Source organism: Syngnathus floridae, chromosome 13, assembly GCF_059516105.1.
Source record: "Syngnathus floridae isolate MCC-2025c chromosome 13, RoL_Sflo_1.0, whole genome shotgun sequence".
Lineage (NCBI taxonomy): Eukaryota > Metazoa > Chordata > Actinopteri > Syngnathiformes > Syngnathidae > Syngnathus > Syngnathus floridae.
Window position 1 is genome coordinate 8,635,105 of NC_142425.1, and position 14,337 is coordinate 8,649,441.

Consider the following 14,337-nt stretch of genomic DNA (forward strand, 5'->3'; position numbering starts at 1 on the left):
CTTGGTGTTGCTACAGCACCCATCTTTCGTCGACGTCGATAGCGACTGAAAACTGGAAAGTCCCTGACAGTCAAGCGAAGGTTTCCGGGAGGAACTAATATGAATTAAAAGAGGACTGTCGGGCCTTCCTTCGCCTGACTCCCCTTTATGGATTGTAAGAGCCAATTTGGCGTGTATTTTTAAATTAAAAACGAGTGTTCCAGCTAGCTAATCTGTGCGAGCTAGAGTAGCTCTTTGTGTGGCTAGCGGCTAGCTTGAGGGATGTTGTCTTGTTGAGCCCAAGGTAGCCCTCCCGTCGTCTGGGAGAGGTGGGCAGACAGACGTCATCGGTTCGTGTTGGAACCACGTCGTCGTCACTCATAACAAAACAATAATTAGAAAAGGTGGCCTGCGAAATATTCGCTTTGTTACATAAGGAAAGCGACGTCGAGAGAAACAGAGGGGAGAGGAAGGAGTTCGGCCGAAGATGGGCAACTGCCTCAAGTCCCCAACTTCGGACGACATGTCGTTGCTCCACGAATCCCAGTCGGACCGGGCCAGCTATGGAGATGGCGTCGACCCTGACCTGGAGCCGCCGCCCCCTTACCAGGTAACTTTCTGTGCGAGGTAAACGACACTAGTAAAAAAACAGAAAGGGAGGAAGGGACGGGGGGGGGTCGAGATCAGCTGTTGACAGGTTCGACACTGTCCCTTTGCTATTTTATGTATGAATGCAGATTTGCAAAAATCTAATGACGATTGTGATAATATACATATTTGCTATTTTTATTAGGTCATTCTCCCATGATGTATTAACGTACACAGGCTATAAATATACATGACGAATATAGTCTACTTGGTTAGGCTCAGACTAAAATAATAGCCAATGAACCAGGAATGAATATGAAAATCTGTAAATTTCTCACACAAAACGGTTAATTTATACATTTTTAAAAAATATTTTCATTTTTTAGTGCTGAACATAGATACATTGATGTGCTACAATTTGTATTGTCACCAAAGAAAGTGCCTGATAAGTTAAACCAAACTTGGAGTTTCAACTTTCATCCTGCGTGACATCAGCAAAGCTGGTGGACTTAGAACAGTCCATTCAGCTTCTCTTCATTCGGGTCACAGGTGAGTTTGTGCTAGGCGCCATCACGATACAAAATAATGCAAAACACTGTCAATCATCATTCTAATATTTTATAAAGACATAATGAAATGGCTCATTAATGCATTTAAATATGGCCAGATTTTCAAGCCAGTGGTGCACTTATTGTTTACACTGACAGAATTTCACAAGAGGCTTAACAAACTAGTTAAAAGCTACCTTTATAAAGGGCTCTTTCATAGCAGCCTGATCCAACTCCCCCATAGTGCCCCTCAGTAGACCACAGTAAGCACAACTTTCTCCAAGCTGGGAACACGGCACGCATTTTTGGCGTGTTCGCACAGTTCAGGATGACGCACTTTTTCACCGAGTCAATTTTTGTAATTCCATCTATAACCAGGCCAAAACCACAACTGTATGCACAGATTCCTCATATGAAGGGGACCCGAGAGATGTGAGTCAGATGATTCTTCCCCACGTTATCTGAAATTGACTCATCTTCAAGCTGAAACTGTTGAATTCTTGCTAGCTTATTCCCTCAATCGACATGAGTCAGCTGAATGTCAGACAGTCAAAGCATTGTGATCTCGGGAAATGAAAAGAGTGTGTTAGAGTACATTGAAAAAAATATATATAACCTGAAAATTGATGAAAACAGGAAGCTGAACTTTGTGGTTAGGATGTCTGCCTTCCTGTGTCAAATTAAGGGCTTGGGGTTCAGAGTTTATGGTGGATTTAAGATTTAAACGGTTAATATTGGCAATTCTAAAAATAAAGGGAATGTCCGTGGGAGGCTCTTACTTTGTATATGTACACTTTTTAACATCTGTTGTGGTTCTCTATGATGATGACACTTGTTTCACAAGAATGCACTCAGTCAGCAATGAATCAGAAGGCAGGCGTTTGAGCTAAAGGCACATGGTGCTGGTTTCCTGAATGAACAAAGGGAGGCTCTTTGGAATTTGCCAATGCTTCAGTATAAGGAGCAGTTTCCTCTCTTGTGGGAACCAGCCGGGCTAAGTGGATTGAATGGGTCTTCTGAGCTCACCAGACCACTTAGGCAACTAAGCAAAAATATGTTGTGCCCGCTCTATAATGTCAAGTGTGCAGTGCCGTTCATGTTAGAGAATATCTACCCAAGTGTTCATTGACTGACTGACTGACTCACAGTTCTGGTGGTGTGGAAGATAGCCGGTGAGAAGAACGCTGACGCATTTGTGTGAGAGCAGTCGGCGGGAGATAAAGCTGTTTGCATTAGTGTGACCTGCAATGCCCCTTGTATGAAGCCAGAGTGGATGGATGAACGTAAGGCCTGCTAGACTGCTACATTAGCTTCTCATGCTAGCTCCTCACAAGTTAACACCGACCGAACAGCCAGATATGTAACTAAACCAAGCAATTCCCTTGTTTCTGGGCCACAGACAATTTTTCAAAACAACAACAACGCCCCTTCCCTATAGCTACTTGAAAATATTTTTTTTCACTATCCCTCACAGTATTTTGTCCTTAAACCCAATTTGTTAACGCAGCAAAACCGCAAAGGGCATTTCCAAGTTGGCAGCCAAAGATTACGTACGAGAATTTATTCAGCCTGAAAATACAATGACTCAGCTCAATAGCTTCAGAATTAAAGGCATACTTGAAGTGCCTTTCACGGATAAGTTTTAGCTCATGCTTTCGATAGATGTTGAAATGGTCTGCGGTAAATAAGGAAGGGCAATGAATCAATATACTCGAGTCAGGATGGTTTATAGCTACAAATTGATAAATAGAAGCAGTTTGTACTTGTCTTTTTTTTTTATGCCTTCCATGATTCAATGTGTGTACTGTTTGCACAAGCGAACGTCTGTGTACAAAGAGGCGCTATCGATGTTGCCACTGCACTGACATTTATTTACAGATTTTCCCCCTACCCGAGTATTTTTGAGCTTCTTCCTCCAAAGTTGCATCATATTAATGAAGCAACAATCGAGGGTCAGTCGCCATTTGTAATTTGTTTTACAATTTTTGCTGCCGTGTTGCTCAGTGTGCAGCTGGGTTTATTTAGTCATTAGGTCATCCTTTTTCCTGCTTCACCAGGTCAATCGCGTCATTCGTATACACTCAAAGCATGAGTCATCAGCCTCTGCTGTTATCCCCACACAACATCCCGGATTGGAAGGGCCCTTATCTCCTTCCCCATTGTTGTTCGGCAACGTGATGCTGTGAGACGTCTTTCGTATGTTCAGGTGCCGTCCAGAGATTTGGTTACTCGGCAGCCCAGAAACAGCAGACCAAGATTGAAGAACCTCTCAACGGTTCAGGTTTCTGGCTTTAAGATGACGTCATGCTCACTGCATCCGAACAAGTAGACTCGCTTAATGTTGTCTACTTTCTTTTCAAAGCCGAGGCTTGGCAGGCTGACACTTATCAGAAGAGCCAAGCTCTCCCTCCGTGTTGGCTCAACTCGCCTTCTATGCCCCTTTTGCTAAACCCGCTCACCCGTCCCACGCGCTGACCGTGTCCTCCCGGTCGAGCCGAGGTTATGTAACGGACAGTTGTTGCAAGTCAGCTGACGCACCAGATTTGAGAGAAAGGAGAGGCCTCGGATCACAATTAGACTGCTGACCATTGGCACAGCTAACGCATGCACGCACGGTAATGGTAGCTACTCCCTCCCAGGATTCGTGCATGTCGCTTTTATCCTCGTTTGGCACGGGTGAAAGGAGGAGCCGTTTAGCCCAGTTCTGCTGACTCATGGTGCTCGCTCGTGTTACTGCCCCACACAAATGTATTATTCAGATTGCAAAGAAAAGGAATCTCCAAGTGACTTTTTTTACAGAGGCCACATTCATCTAGTCAATGATTGATCTTTTCGTTTTTGCCATTTTGCTGCTTGCAAATGTTTTCAGAAACCCGTGCCACCACAAAGGGAGTAATTTCCTGCCATGATTTCCTGTGTCATTTTTAAATGTTATCCTTTAGAAAATGCCACTTATTTCGAAAGCCACTCAATTGCCACTATCATATTTCTTTTTCTGTTTAATTTATTATGACTTTGGTCAGATTGAAGTTAATTCTGTGACCAATGTGGGTTTCCATTCATAAAGGGAGGCCAACCAATTTTGTTTGCCTGTGTGTGGGGTCCTGCTGCCTTTGGCTCTTGTTGGGAAACATCCCCATCTACTTGCCAGGGAACATGCTGCATCCCCAAGTCCAGTCACTGCTCACAAATGTTCCTTTGTTAGATTTGAACATGACCAACAATGACGTTGCTTCTATTGTGTTCACGTACCAAAAGTCGACTTATTTGTGTTGCAATAAACATTAGATCTGGCATTTGTGTATATAAAAAAAAAAGAATGTCTCTTTCTCTGTTTGCAGGAACAGATTCACGTTCCAACCTACCACCCGACACCTAGCCAGCCCCGACTCGCCACCCAACTGACAGAAGAGGAGCAAGTGCGCATCGCTCAGCGCATCGGACTGATCCAGCACCTTCCAAGGGGTGTTTTTGACCCCGGGCGGGATGAATCCGAGAAAAAGATCAGAGAGTAAGTTGTGAAACTCACCAAATGTTATGTTTTTGCTTCACTCCTGATGGCGCTTCGCTGGAAAACAGGTGAGCCGCGACATCTAGTCAAACGTCTGCGTTTGGTTCCGCAGGTGCGTCATCTGCATGATGGACTTTGTGTACGGGGACCCCATCAGATTCCTGCCCTGCATGCACATCTACCACATGGACTGTATCGACGACTGGCTCATGAGGTCCTTCACCTGCCCGTCCTGCATGGAGCCGGTGGACGCCGCCTTGCTTTCCTCCTACGAGACCAACTGACACACATCCGCATGTGCACGCACCCATATGCAAACACACACACACGCACACACTCCTATGGACCACGCTTGACACAAACTGGCACATGGACTGCACACTCGTAGACTTATCCAGCATTAGTAAAGATGGGAGCAAGTGTTCACGAGTGGGCCTGCTGGTCAGGATTGTGTCTGTGAAAGAGAAGGAATTGGAGCTGCCTACCAGGAAGCAGCGGACATTTTAAAAAAGAAGAAAAGGTCACTGAGACAGTGTCACATACTTGTACTACTCACAAAGGTCAAAGGTTCACCTGCAAAGATTGTAGTGCATTTTAGGTTCATCATGGAATTTCAAAGCCCAGTATCCCAAACCTTTTTTGGGAGTTGTGTATCTTTGATGTAGACTGTGACGCCACTCAAGATGGCCCATCTGCCCGCCGTGCTGTTTTTCCCTCAGATTGCCTTGGATCCTTGTCAAGAGGAGATAGAAGAAGTAGCAGTCTTGGAGATTTGCAGCTTGCAAAATGGCCGCCGGCTCCAAGCTGCCAGCCGCACCGATACGTGATTAGATTACAACGCTCTCAGTCTTGATCCCCGGTGAGAAATGTCAATTTGATTGTGTTTTTTTTTTTTTTTTGTAAAGGGCTTTGTTTAATTTCCCCCACATGGCACAAGGAAATGTGAGCTGACAAGTCAAGCCATGGCCTACATAACATTCATGTCGCCTTCATGGCGGCTCGCCGCATCGAAGGGGAAAAGGTAATAGAGCTGTCTAAAGCGGGATTTTGCGCTGTCTGTAAAAAGTCCTTACAGCTTCACGTATTTGGATAATTAGATGTTCATGACAGGGCTTTCAACACAAAGTGCAGCGGGAAACGTGTTGAACTTCACACCGGCTGTGCCTCTGCCGACACATTCACAGGGTGAAAGCTTTTCCCATCAACACAAAAATGGAGACAAAATTAACCACTTTTAGAAATTTATCAGACAGGATGTGCATGACACATGTCCGAAGCAGGTTCCGTAAACGCGTGCATATTCGCAGTTTGGGAACAGCAGTTGTGCCGTTATCGGCTTTTGCCAATGGAAATAGCGAGCCGAGTCGTACGTAGATGCCGCGCAGTAGAAAAAGGAGACTAGCAATGCAAATGAGTTAAACTGTAAAAACAGTGAAAACCACACACCGCCTTTTGCACAGTGCTTTATGAATCAGCTATGTAACTCAAACGACAACCCATAGCCAATAATTTGCAAACAATTTGAATACTTGGAGCTCATTTAAAAAGGAATTTAGTTCAAATGAGCTGCTCTTATTTATTTCCACCAAGATGACTCACGGGCGGGCGCTCACTGCTGGCCGGATGTTCGTTGACAATGAAACAGCTGTACATAAAGTTGCCTCACTTGGGAGCGGCCAGGCGTTTTATTTATTTCTAAAAGCCGAGCTCACTGGCACGTGTTGATTGTGGGTGGATTTTTGTAAGAACCAAACGGTCCAGCTCTGTTTGCTCATTTGAATGGGTTGTGTGTGTGTTTTATGTTTGTGGAAGAATCCCTGTTAGACATTTCCTTGTTGTGTGAGTATACTATACACGAATATGCAGAGTGCTACAGGTGACAAATAAATAGACACTGCAACTGAACACAAGCTACTTGTTTTCACTTTATCACTGCCTGAAGCTAAACAGTTTTCCGTCAGTCTGTGCTGTAGAAGAGATGAATAATATTTTCACATAATGAGATCAATAGTGTTGATCATTTTGAATCTGGATTGTGAGGCATTGTGACTCAATATTGTTTCTTATTGCAGGGCTTTATAAACTGCTGGGGAAACCGAGGGTGTCGTATTACCATCACCACTTGTTTCCAGGGGCGGGCACATTTTGTAAGAAGTAGTATTCACATGTGGCTGCGCTAACATAGAAGACCAAATTTATTGTAAACTCCGTATTGTTTGTTGTAATGTAAATTTATTTGTTGTGAAATACATGGGAAGATGACCTTGGAAAAATGATTACATATTAAATCACAATTTCAATATTGAGAAGGGGTGGGGGACAATTATTTTTGAAAATCAGCTCTAGTTTTATTTATCACTAACGATGCACAGTGTTGTATTGCTTTACCCCTGATTTTTTTTACAGTAACTTCAAGGTAAGCTTAATATTCTGATCATGCACGTTTCTATCAAGGTGTATAACTTTCCTATATTCCTATACTCATTCAATATCTCCGTCACGTGGGCTTTGTCTTTCCGCTGTCAGCAATTGTAGCCCAGATCTTTACAGATCTTGACATAATATCTATAATCTGATTTGGAATTCGAACAACTTGGAAGTCTATTTGTAGCGGCACAATCCAAATAAATCAATTAGAACAATGACAATGTTTACATTGTGTTTTTTCTTAACTTTATCAGCTTGATGGACTTTTTAACATGTTTTCATCAGTTGAGCAAAAACAAGCAGACGAAGAGAGGTGCGCATCCAAATCTTCGTCAATTCTTCTGAGCTGTGAGAAAGAAGAAAAACAGGGTGAGTTCTTTGCAATAAAACCTACTTCTGTAAATTATAGTGCTTTAAAAGTGCCCATCATTGCCGTCCGCGTTTGAAAACCGGGCTAAAGCATGCGGGCCTCGTGATCTGACCCACGTCACGCTGGCTTAGTTTCAGCGTGATACTCTCAACCAATCCAAACGCGATAAGCATACGTCACAACCACGCCCCTTTTAGGCCTAAATTTGACATCTAAAGTCAACGTTATGTTGCTATACTGACGTTAAACGAAAAGATACGATGCGGTGGCAATAACATTGAGACAAGGACGAATGTTTCCACGAAAATGCTGTAACGTACACGATATAATTCCATAATAGCAACAAAACTGAATTTCAGGATTGGTTGTGAACATAGAACGAGTGCGTGTTGTGGAATCATTTTTAAGGATTCAAATATCCCGCGGCACTTTATGCAAATACACCTTTTGGATGTAATTTAAATTAAAAAAAATACACCAACTGTATTTTATTCTGTTCTATTCTCTATCCACGGTGCAGTTGCATAAAGAATACATTTATACATTAGTTTCTTTCTTTACAAACGACGTTTTCAAATATGAGCTCACCATAAAATGTTTTTGTAATGTGCGTATATGTAGAATTCGGCAGAGGTGCACTGAGCGGCCTGCACATGCGCGTCCTCATCGTAACATCTGAGCGGTTAGCGCTTACCAACTCTTTTAGAAATTATTTTTGGAGAATCACGTTAACGTGACAGAGTGATAAAGAGTGAGTTCACGGCCTTTTTTTTTTTAACTCAGCCAAATTGTACACACTCCGCTATCAACGAAGGCTGACGACGCGCTTATGTGGGGCGCCACCAGGTGGACGAGGACTCGCTTCGGTGGTCGAGCGCTTATTGTAGTATTTCTCTAAAAAAATACGCTCAATTTCTGTTTTATCAACACTGCTGCGTGTTTCCCAAAATGTGTCCGTCCATGCTATAAGAATGCCTAAGAAACAGACTTTTGTTTTATAACAATGCCAAATTTTGCCTTTAAGTGAATTTTATATTTTATGTTGAATAAGACTATGATGACTGTAAGATACTGTTTTAAAATGTATTTAGGGGGAAAAAAAGCAAATAAGCAAAAGATAAACAGTAAACCCACGTGGACAAAATTGGCAGTACCTCTCCTAATGAATGAAAATGAATCATTGAATACCAGACATTGCTTCTGGATTGTGGTTCAACAAAACTTTACAAAAAAATTCTTGAAACAAGATGGTACACTCAATTTCACCTCTCAGCAGGATTTTGGATCTGCTCATCAAGTGCAAAGTGCTCCAGTCTTCTCAGGTTTGTATGGTGCTTTGTCCAGCTTATATGTTTCAACTCTGTCCACAGATGTCCAATAGGTAGGATTTAAATAAGGCCTATATTATGAGGCCCAATCCTGTTAGCTCACAAGCTAGCTGCTAACTAGCACCTCTCCTCACCATATTCCAGCCACAGGAGGCCTTCAGGGTAATACAAAAGACACTACACCAAATGGCATCCACTGCCAGGTGGTATTTGATTGACAGTTCAGCAGGACGTGGTTTCAGGTATTTGAGAGCGAAAACAATGGCTTGATTGTTCACGATTTTGAAGCCTCGTTTGAATATTGGGTAATTTTTCTGGCAGCATTGACTGGTACACATCATCACGTTTCACTTCACAGGGACTTTCGGGTAGAGTGTAACGTACATCAACTGCTTTTTTTGTGGTCGTATTTGGTGAGTCCTCTTGTGTTATGATCCGTCCTCCCACGATGCCCACGTCTTCATAACTTTCTCTGAATACTCTGCTTATTGACTTCACCGGGTTTTCCCCCTCTTTTCTGACTAAACCTTTTTTGCTCTTCCTGCCTGAGCTTGCAAAACTTCATTATGTGCTGGAATCCCACGCTATGCCCATGTCCCAGGTGAGCCTCTCTCCCATGGCACAATGCCCAGATAATCTTCTTGTGTCTGACCTCCTGGATGTCTCGGAGGAATCTAGGCGTGTCCCTGTGTCTGCTGTCCCAGACATTCCACCAGTGTGATTTCACCAGTCGACTTGGCACTTTGGTTTTCTTTTGAAGCTCGCATCCTTTTATGTCCTTCGCCTGTAAGTATGGCTTGGGTTTATAGATTTTATACTCATTGAAAATGAAACCTTTCTTAGTTTCCTGTCCCTTTCTGTCGTTGGTTTTAGCTCAGGTCTTCATCTCAACTGAATCAGAGCTGTAATGGCTCTGATCTGTGTCCAAATATGAGAGTATCAAAAAACATGAATGAACTTTGATGATGTTTTGACACAAAAAGAAAATTTAATGGAACAAAAACAGCAACACAACACCTTACCAAAATAAAGCAATAATAGCGCTCGCTAAATAGCGCTAAAAAGAAGAACTAATTCTGCTCAACTGATAGAATTAACTAGAAGGACTTTTGTTCTAGTCACATTTTAATTGTGGCTATTTTGGAACATGCGTCATGATGAAACTAAAAAGCAATATACTCACCTGATTTCAGGTAGCTGGAAATGCAGGCGGCCGTGTCATTCCACCCGTGGAGAAGCGCTAACTGCTCCGCGGTGTGCCCGTCACTGTTCACCTTCATGGGCGCCGCAGTGGCTTCCAGGAGGACCCGGACCGCCTCGACGCTGCCTCGCTTAGCGGCCAAATGCAGCGGGAAGTTCCCACGTTCGTCCGCGAGGTTTGCGTCTGCATTGTGAGCCAGCAGCGTCCGCACGGTGTCCGCGAAGCCTTCGCGGGCGGCGTCGTGCGTAACCGTGAGGCCGAGCACCGGGTCGCGGAGATTGGGGTCAGCCCCAGCCTCCAGGAGGGCCTCGACGACTGCGGTGCTGCCCAATTTGACGACCTGTGGCGAGGTAAGAACAAAAGCATTTTAATAGTCATTTATCATTAAATAAACATATGAGGAAAATTAAATATTTATATAAATTATATATATATATATAATTTAAAAAAAAATTAAAATGTAAAACCAAATGATTTTTTTCAGTGTAGAAAATAATGTCTTAATATTGTAAATATAAAATATTATATATATATATATATATGTGTGTGTGTTCTTCTATATGTATATAAAAACATCTATATACATATATATAATATCTTATATTTACAATATTAAGACATTTTCTACACTGAAAGTCATATATATATATATTATATATTTATATAAAAAATATTTTATATATTTACAATATTAAGACATATATATATTATAATATATATTTATATAAAAATATTTTATATATTTACAATATTATGACATTATTTTCTACACTGCAAAAAAAATCATTTGGTTTTACATTTTAATTGGCCACATTTCAGCTAATGGAGTGCAACCAAAAGTTAAGTAGCCTACTTTTCATGTACACAAGCAGTCAGTAAATTCCATAAATCTTTTTAGTGTCCTAAATTAACTTTATAATATATATATATATACATTTATAAATAATGTGACTTTATAAATAAAGTCTTAAAATAATAATGATTTAAAAAAAAGGGAAAAAAAGCCCAGGCTGGTTAAGAGGAAGACTGTGACAATTCTATTAGCAAGCCCTTCATTTTGGTCCCTTGTCTTTTTTCTATATAGACATTTTTCACCAACAATCTTTTGTTATATTACAACATTTATGCAAAACAATGCTCAAATGATTGTAGTTGTTGAACCAGCTTTGTAGGTCAAGTTAAACAGTGAATATTCAATAGGGAGTGGCCTACAAAAACACACTTTTTTAATGTTAAATTGCTTAAATGAAGTTACTATGGAACAATACACTTGTGATCCATATTAATCTAATTCTGCAATATTAGCGTGGTCCATTGTGTAGTTTTTGACCTCCACTGTGCTGTTTTTTTTCACCAAGTACTTCTCCTTTTTGGAATTTTCTTTCCATAATGAAAAATTATCAAAATATGTATAAACCTTCACAGGAATGTCTAAAATCACAGGTTTATGAGTAAAATATCCAAATTAATTTTGAGGTGATGGAGGAGAAGGATGAACCAACCTGTAATGCAGTCCTTTGAAAAGTATTCTTTCCATTGACAGCAGCCCCATTTTGCAGCAACAATAAAACCTTTGGTAAATTTCCATTAGCAGAGGCACTACACAGCCGATCAGCTAGTGGCAAAATGTCTGCCATTCTTGGGGGAGCAGATTACAGGAGGCCAAAATGGAAAATGGACTGATCTGAGGCATGTGCAGAAGCAAACAAGAGGGAGGGAGAAAGCGGAAGAGAGAGCGAGAGACTCCTCCCCATAAGTCCTATCACATTAAACAAGAAACACTTCTATCGGCCTCCATGTCAGGATTGAGATTTTACAGATTCCTAGAAAATCATTGTCTAACCTGACGTGAATCCTTATATGGTAACTCTGCAACTGGCTGGTGAACAGCTCTACCCTGCCTGTCATTCAAAAACAGCTGGGTATAGGCTACAGCACAGACAAAACTAGTGAGAATCAACAATTTGGACAATAAATTAATACATTTAAACAGCAATTAGCAAGAATATTATATCATATTAAATAACAATATTTTAATATTCGCGTATTTTGGTTGAATTGATTACGTTAGTCGCTGTAATGTGTTAAACATTTTACATAGGGATAAGTCTATATGTATATTCTACTGTATATTCAGTGGAACAACACCACATCATTGTGTTGTTTTAATTATTGTGACAATAGTATGCATTAAACTGTGATGATGATGAAACTACTATTTCTAATAATAAAATAACTAGAATGAACGTGATAAGTGGTTCACCTAGTGAATGGATAGAAAATAATGAATAAGGATATATTAATAATTCCATTTGGTGACAAAGATGCGTCTATTGCCATATATAAATAAACAATTGAAATGTACTTTGTTGTTTTAATTTTAATAATAATATACCTAATTTATAATAATAATAATAATATTAATAATAATAATGACTGCTGTGATAGGCTCCAGCACGCCCGTGATCCCCGTGGGTCAAGTGGTATAGAAATGAATGGATGGATAATAATAATATCAATAATAATAGTAAAAAAAAAAAAACTAATAGTAACCTAAGCCCAAACCTCTGCGAGGCATGCGACAGTATAACAACGGCAGAGAAAAGAGAAAAATCAAAGACTATACAAGCAAACAAAAATGAAAAAGAAGGCCCAATAACGGACGAGAATAGCGAACAGTTTGAAGCAAGACAAAAAGTGACGCCACTCACGGTCATTTCCCGCTCGTTTTCAAATTTGCTGCGTTGGACGAGTCAGACCACATCAAGCCCGTTTGATTCGATGGCGAACGCCCGAATAAAGACTCGCACAAACACTTGTATGGATAAGAAAAAGAATCATTTTACGATAGGATGACACATACACGCACACGCAGACACGGACACACGCGCGCGAGCACACGCACGCACTTTTACCTCTCAAAAATATACAACTCAAGATTGGATGAGATTTGACAAAGCAGGCGGGTAGCTTCCTGTAAAAGAAACAAAGCGCGATACTAGCGCGCAGTCAAAAAGAGAGGACACTTCCCGGTTCAGTTATTGAAAAGCCAAACAAACATCACCGAGGACAAACTCCTTTTTTCCTCCGTGTTTGAGCGTCACTTCCCCCTGCAAGTCACAAGTGTGGTGCCGTTGCTTGGTTTTCCTTGCAGTTTGTCTCCCTCTTCTGGTTTTGACCTGTACTGACTTTCAGTCGTTCTAAAACAACTCTCAACTGCCAATTTGAATATGAAAAATAGCAAAATTACACATTCGAGTCATGGGAAAAAATCACAAACATACTCAATTAAATTATTTCAAATAATACATGCTAGTGATTCTCAAAATAATGTGAGGTGCATATGCTCATCATCATACAGCCCTCAGACAAATGTACGCGGGCTCCCTCTAGTGATACGTGCATAAATTTACAGTGGCTTGGTTATTATCGCTTAAATATTATTGTGAATTAAACCACACATTTTTCGCCTAATCAAATGAAAAAAATGAACAACAATTTCAGAACACTGATCACAAAAACAACAGCTTACATCAATATATTTCTTAACTCTTACCACGTCCTCGACTACGTTGCAGCATTTGTCAGTCCTTTACGTCAGCTGCCGTAAAGTGTCGAACTCTAACGCTACTTTGTAGAATGACTGCCTGAAGCAGTTCCATCCCAGTTAAGCTCAACATTTCTTTTCGCACGCCTCCAAAAGGGTCATCACGTCTAAGTCGAATATTTTATTCACAATCAGTATCCTCCTGCCCTGCGGGAAAGTGACGAGAGCCCGTGGAAGAAGCCTTGCTTTTAGCCAGTCATCGCCATGGCCTCCGACAGCGGCGATAGCAACCTGGACAGGGAGATGATTCTGGCTGACTTTCAGGTTTGTTGACCCGGACGACGCATGTCGGAGTGTGTTTATGTCAGTGCGCGGTGCCGTCTACCCGTGCGACCTCTTAGACGGCTCTCCCGGGCCGGCGATCGTTGTTTTCTGCGGCTAATACATCGAGCTAACCAACTGACAGCTTGCTAACTCAAGGCTGTTATTAGCATTGGTTGTCCCTCGTCAACACTCGAGCGAATTATGCTCGCCTAAGCACTCGGACCAAATTAATGTTTCTTTTTGCTTGCTAACCTGGACCAGAAAAATATTTGGGCTGAAAGTGGAGATACGTTGCCTCTCGTAGCTGTTAACTGTTTACCCCCCCGTCACTCATCGTACATCACGATGAAGATGTTCTTACAAAATATAGCTCGTAGGGCGCTTTGAAGCGAGACTGCACTTTGATAGAAGTCCAAAGCGTCATATTTATTCAAATCATCTGCCTGTTGTTGAATGCTCATTGGATAGCCTTTGCCTTTTCACTGTAAGGTGACACTATTTTAATTCTTTGAAT

At 41.3% G+C, this 14,337-nt stretch overlaps 3 protein-coding genes and 1 long non-coding RNA gene across 9 annotated transcripts in view; 3 read left to right on the top strand and 1 right to left on the bottom strand.

The window, feature by feature from the left end:
- The first annotated feature begins 9 nt into the window (after positions 1–9).
- rnf11b (ring finger protein 11b) lies at positions 10–7,274 on the top strand. Of its 4 annotated transcripts, XR_015862096.1 has the most exons (5): positions 10–589; positions 4,457–4,626; positions 4,739–5,485; positions 5,564–5,647; positions 6,699–7,274. XR_015862096.1 is itself a non-coding variant. In XM_088394139.1 (3 exons), the coding sequence occupies exons 1-3, from the start codon at positions 467–469 to the stop codon at positions 4,908–4,910; spliced, it is 465 nt and encodes a 154-aa protein (XP_088250265.1). In that variant the 5' UTR covers positions 10–466; the 3' UTR covers positions 4,911–7,274. The 4 variants fall into 4 exon arrangements, 1 of the variants encoding a protein (XP_088250265.1); XR_015862095.1 differs by having other exon boundaries at positions 4,739–5,647; XR_015862094.1 differs by having other exon boundaries at positions 5,564–7,274.
- On the bottom strand, positions 6,839–14,156 carry cdkn2c (cyclin-dependent kinase inhibitor 2C (p18, inhibits CDK4)). 3 transcript variants are annotated; one of them, XM_088394137.1, is made up of 5 exons: positions 12,868–14,156; positions 12,664–12,767; positions 11,455–11,523; positions 9,935–10,292; positions 6,839–7,399 (listed from the first exon to the last, which is right to left on the bottom strand). In XM_088394137.1, the coding sequence occupies exons 2-5, from the start codon at positions 12,667–12,669 to the stop codon at positions 7,386–7,388; spliced, it is 447 nt and encodes a 148-aa protein (XP_088250263.1). In that variant the 5' UTR covers positions 12,670–12,767; positions 12,868–14,156; the 3' UTR covers positions 6,839–7,385. The 3 variants fall into 3 exon arrangements, with proteins under 3 accessions (XP_088250263.1, XP_088250262.1, XP_088250264.1); XM_088394136.1 differs by having other exon boundaries at positions 11,455–11,898; XM_088394138.1 differs by lacking the exon at positions 11,455–11,523 and having other exon boundaries at positions 12,868–14,153.
- Positions 8,575–12,210, top strand: LOC148388506 (uncharacterized). The gene is made up of 6 exons (XR_015862098.1): positions 8,575–8,745; positions 8,896–8,993; positions 9,110–9,352; positions 9,430–9,537; positions 9,945–10,302; positions 11,544–12,210. It is a non-coding gene; the product is annotated as an uncharacterized LOC148388506 (long non-coding RNA).
- faf1 (Fas (TNFRSF6) associated factor 1) overlaps positions 13,536–14,337 on the top strand; it is a 36,329-nt gene continuing 35,527 nt past the window's right edge. The window contains exon 1 of the mRNA XM_088394129.1: positions 13,536–13,823. Within this exon, the coding sequence (XP_088250255.1) occupies positions 13,764–13,823 (60 nt within the window). The 5' untranslated portion in view covers positions 13,536–13,763. The remainder of the gene's footprint in view (positions 13,824–14,337) is intronic.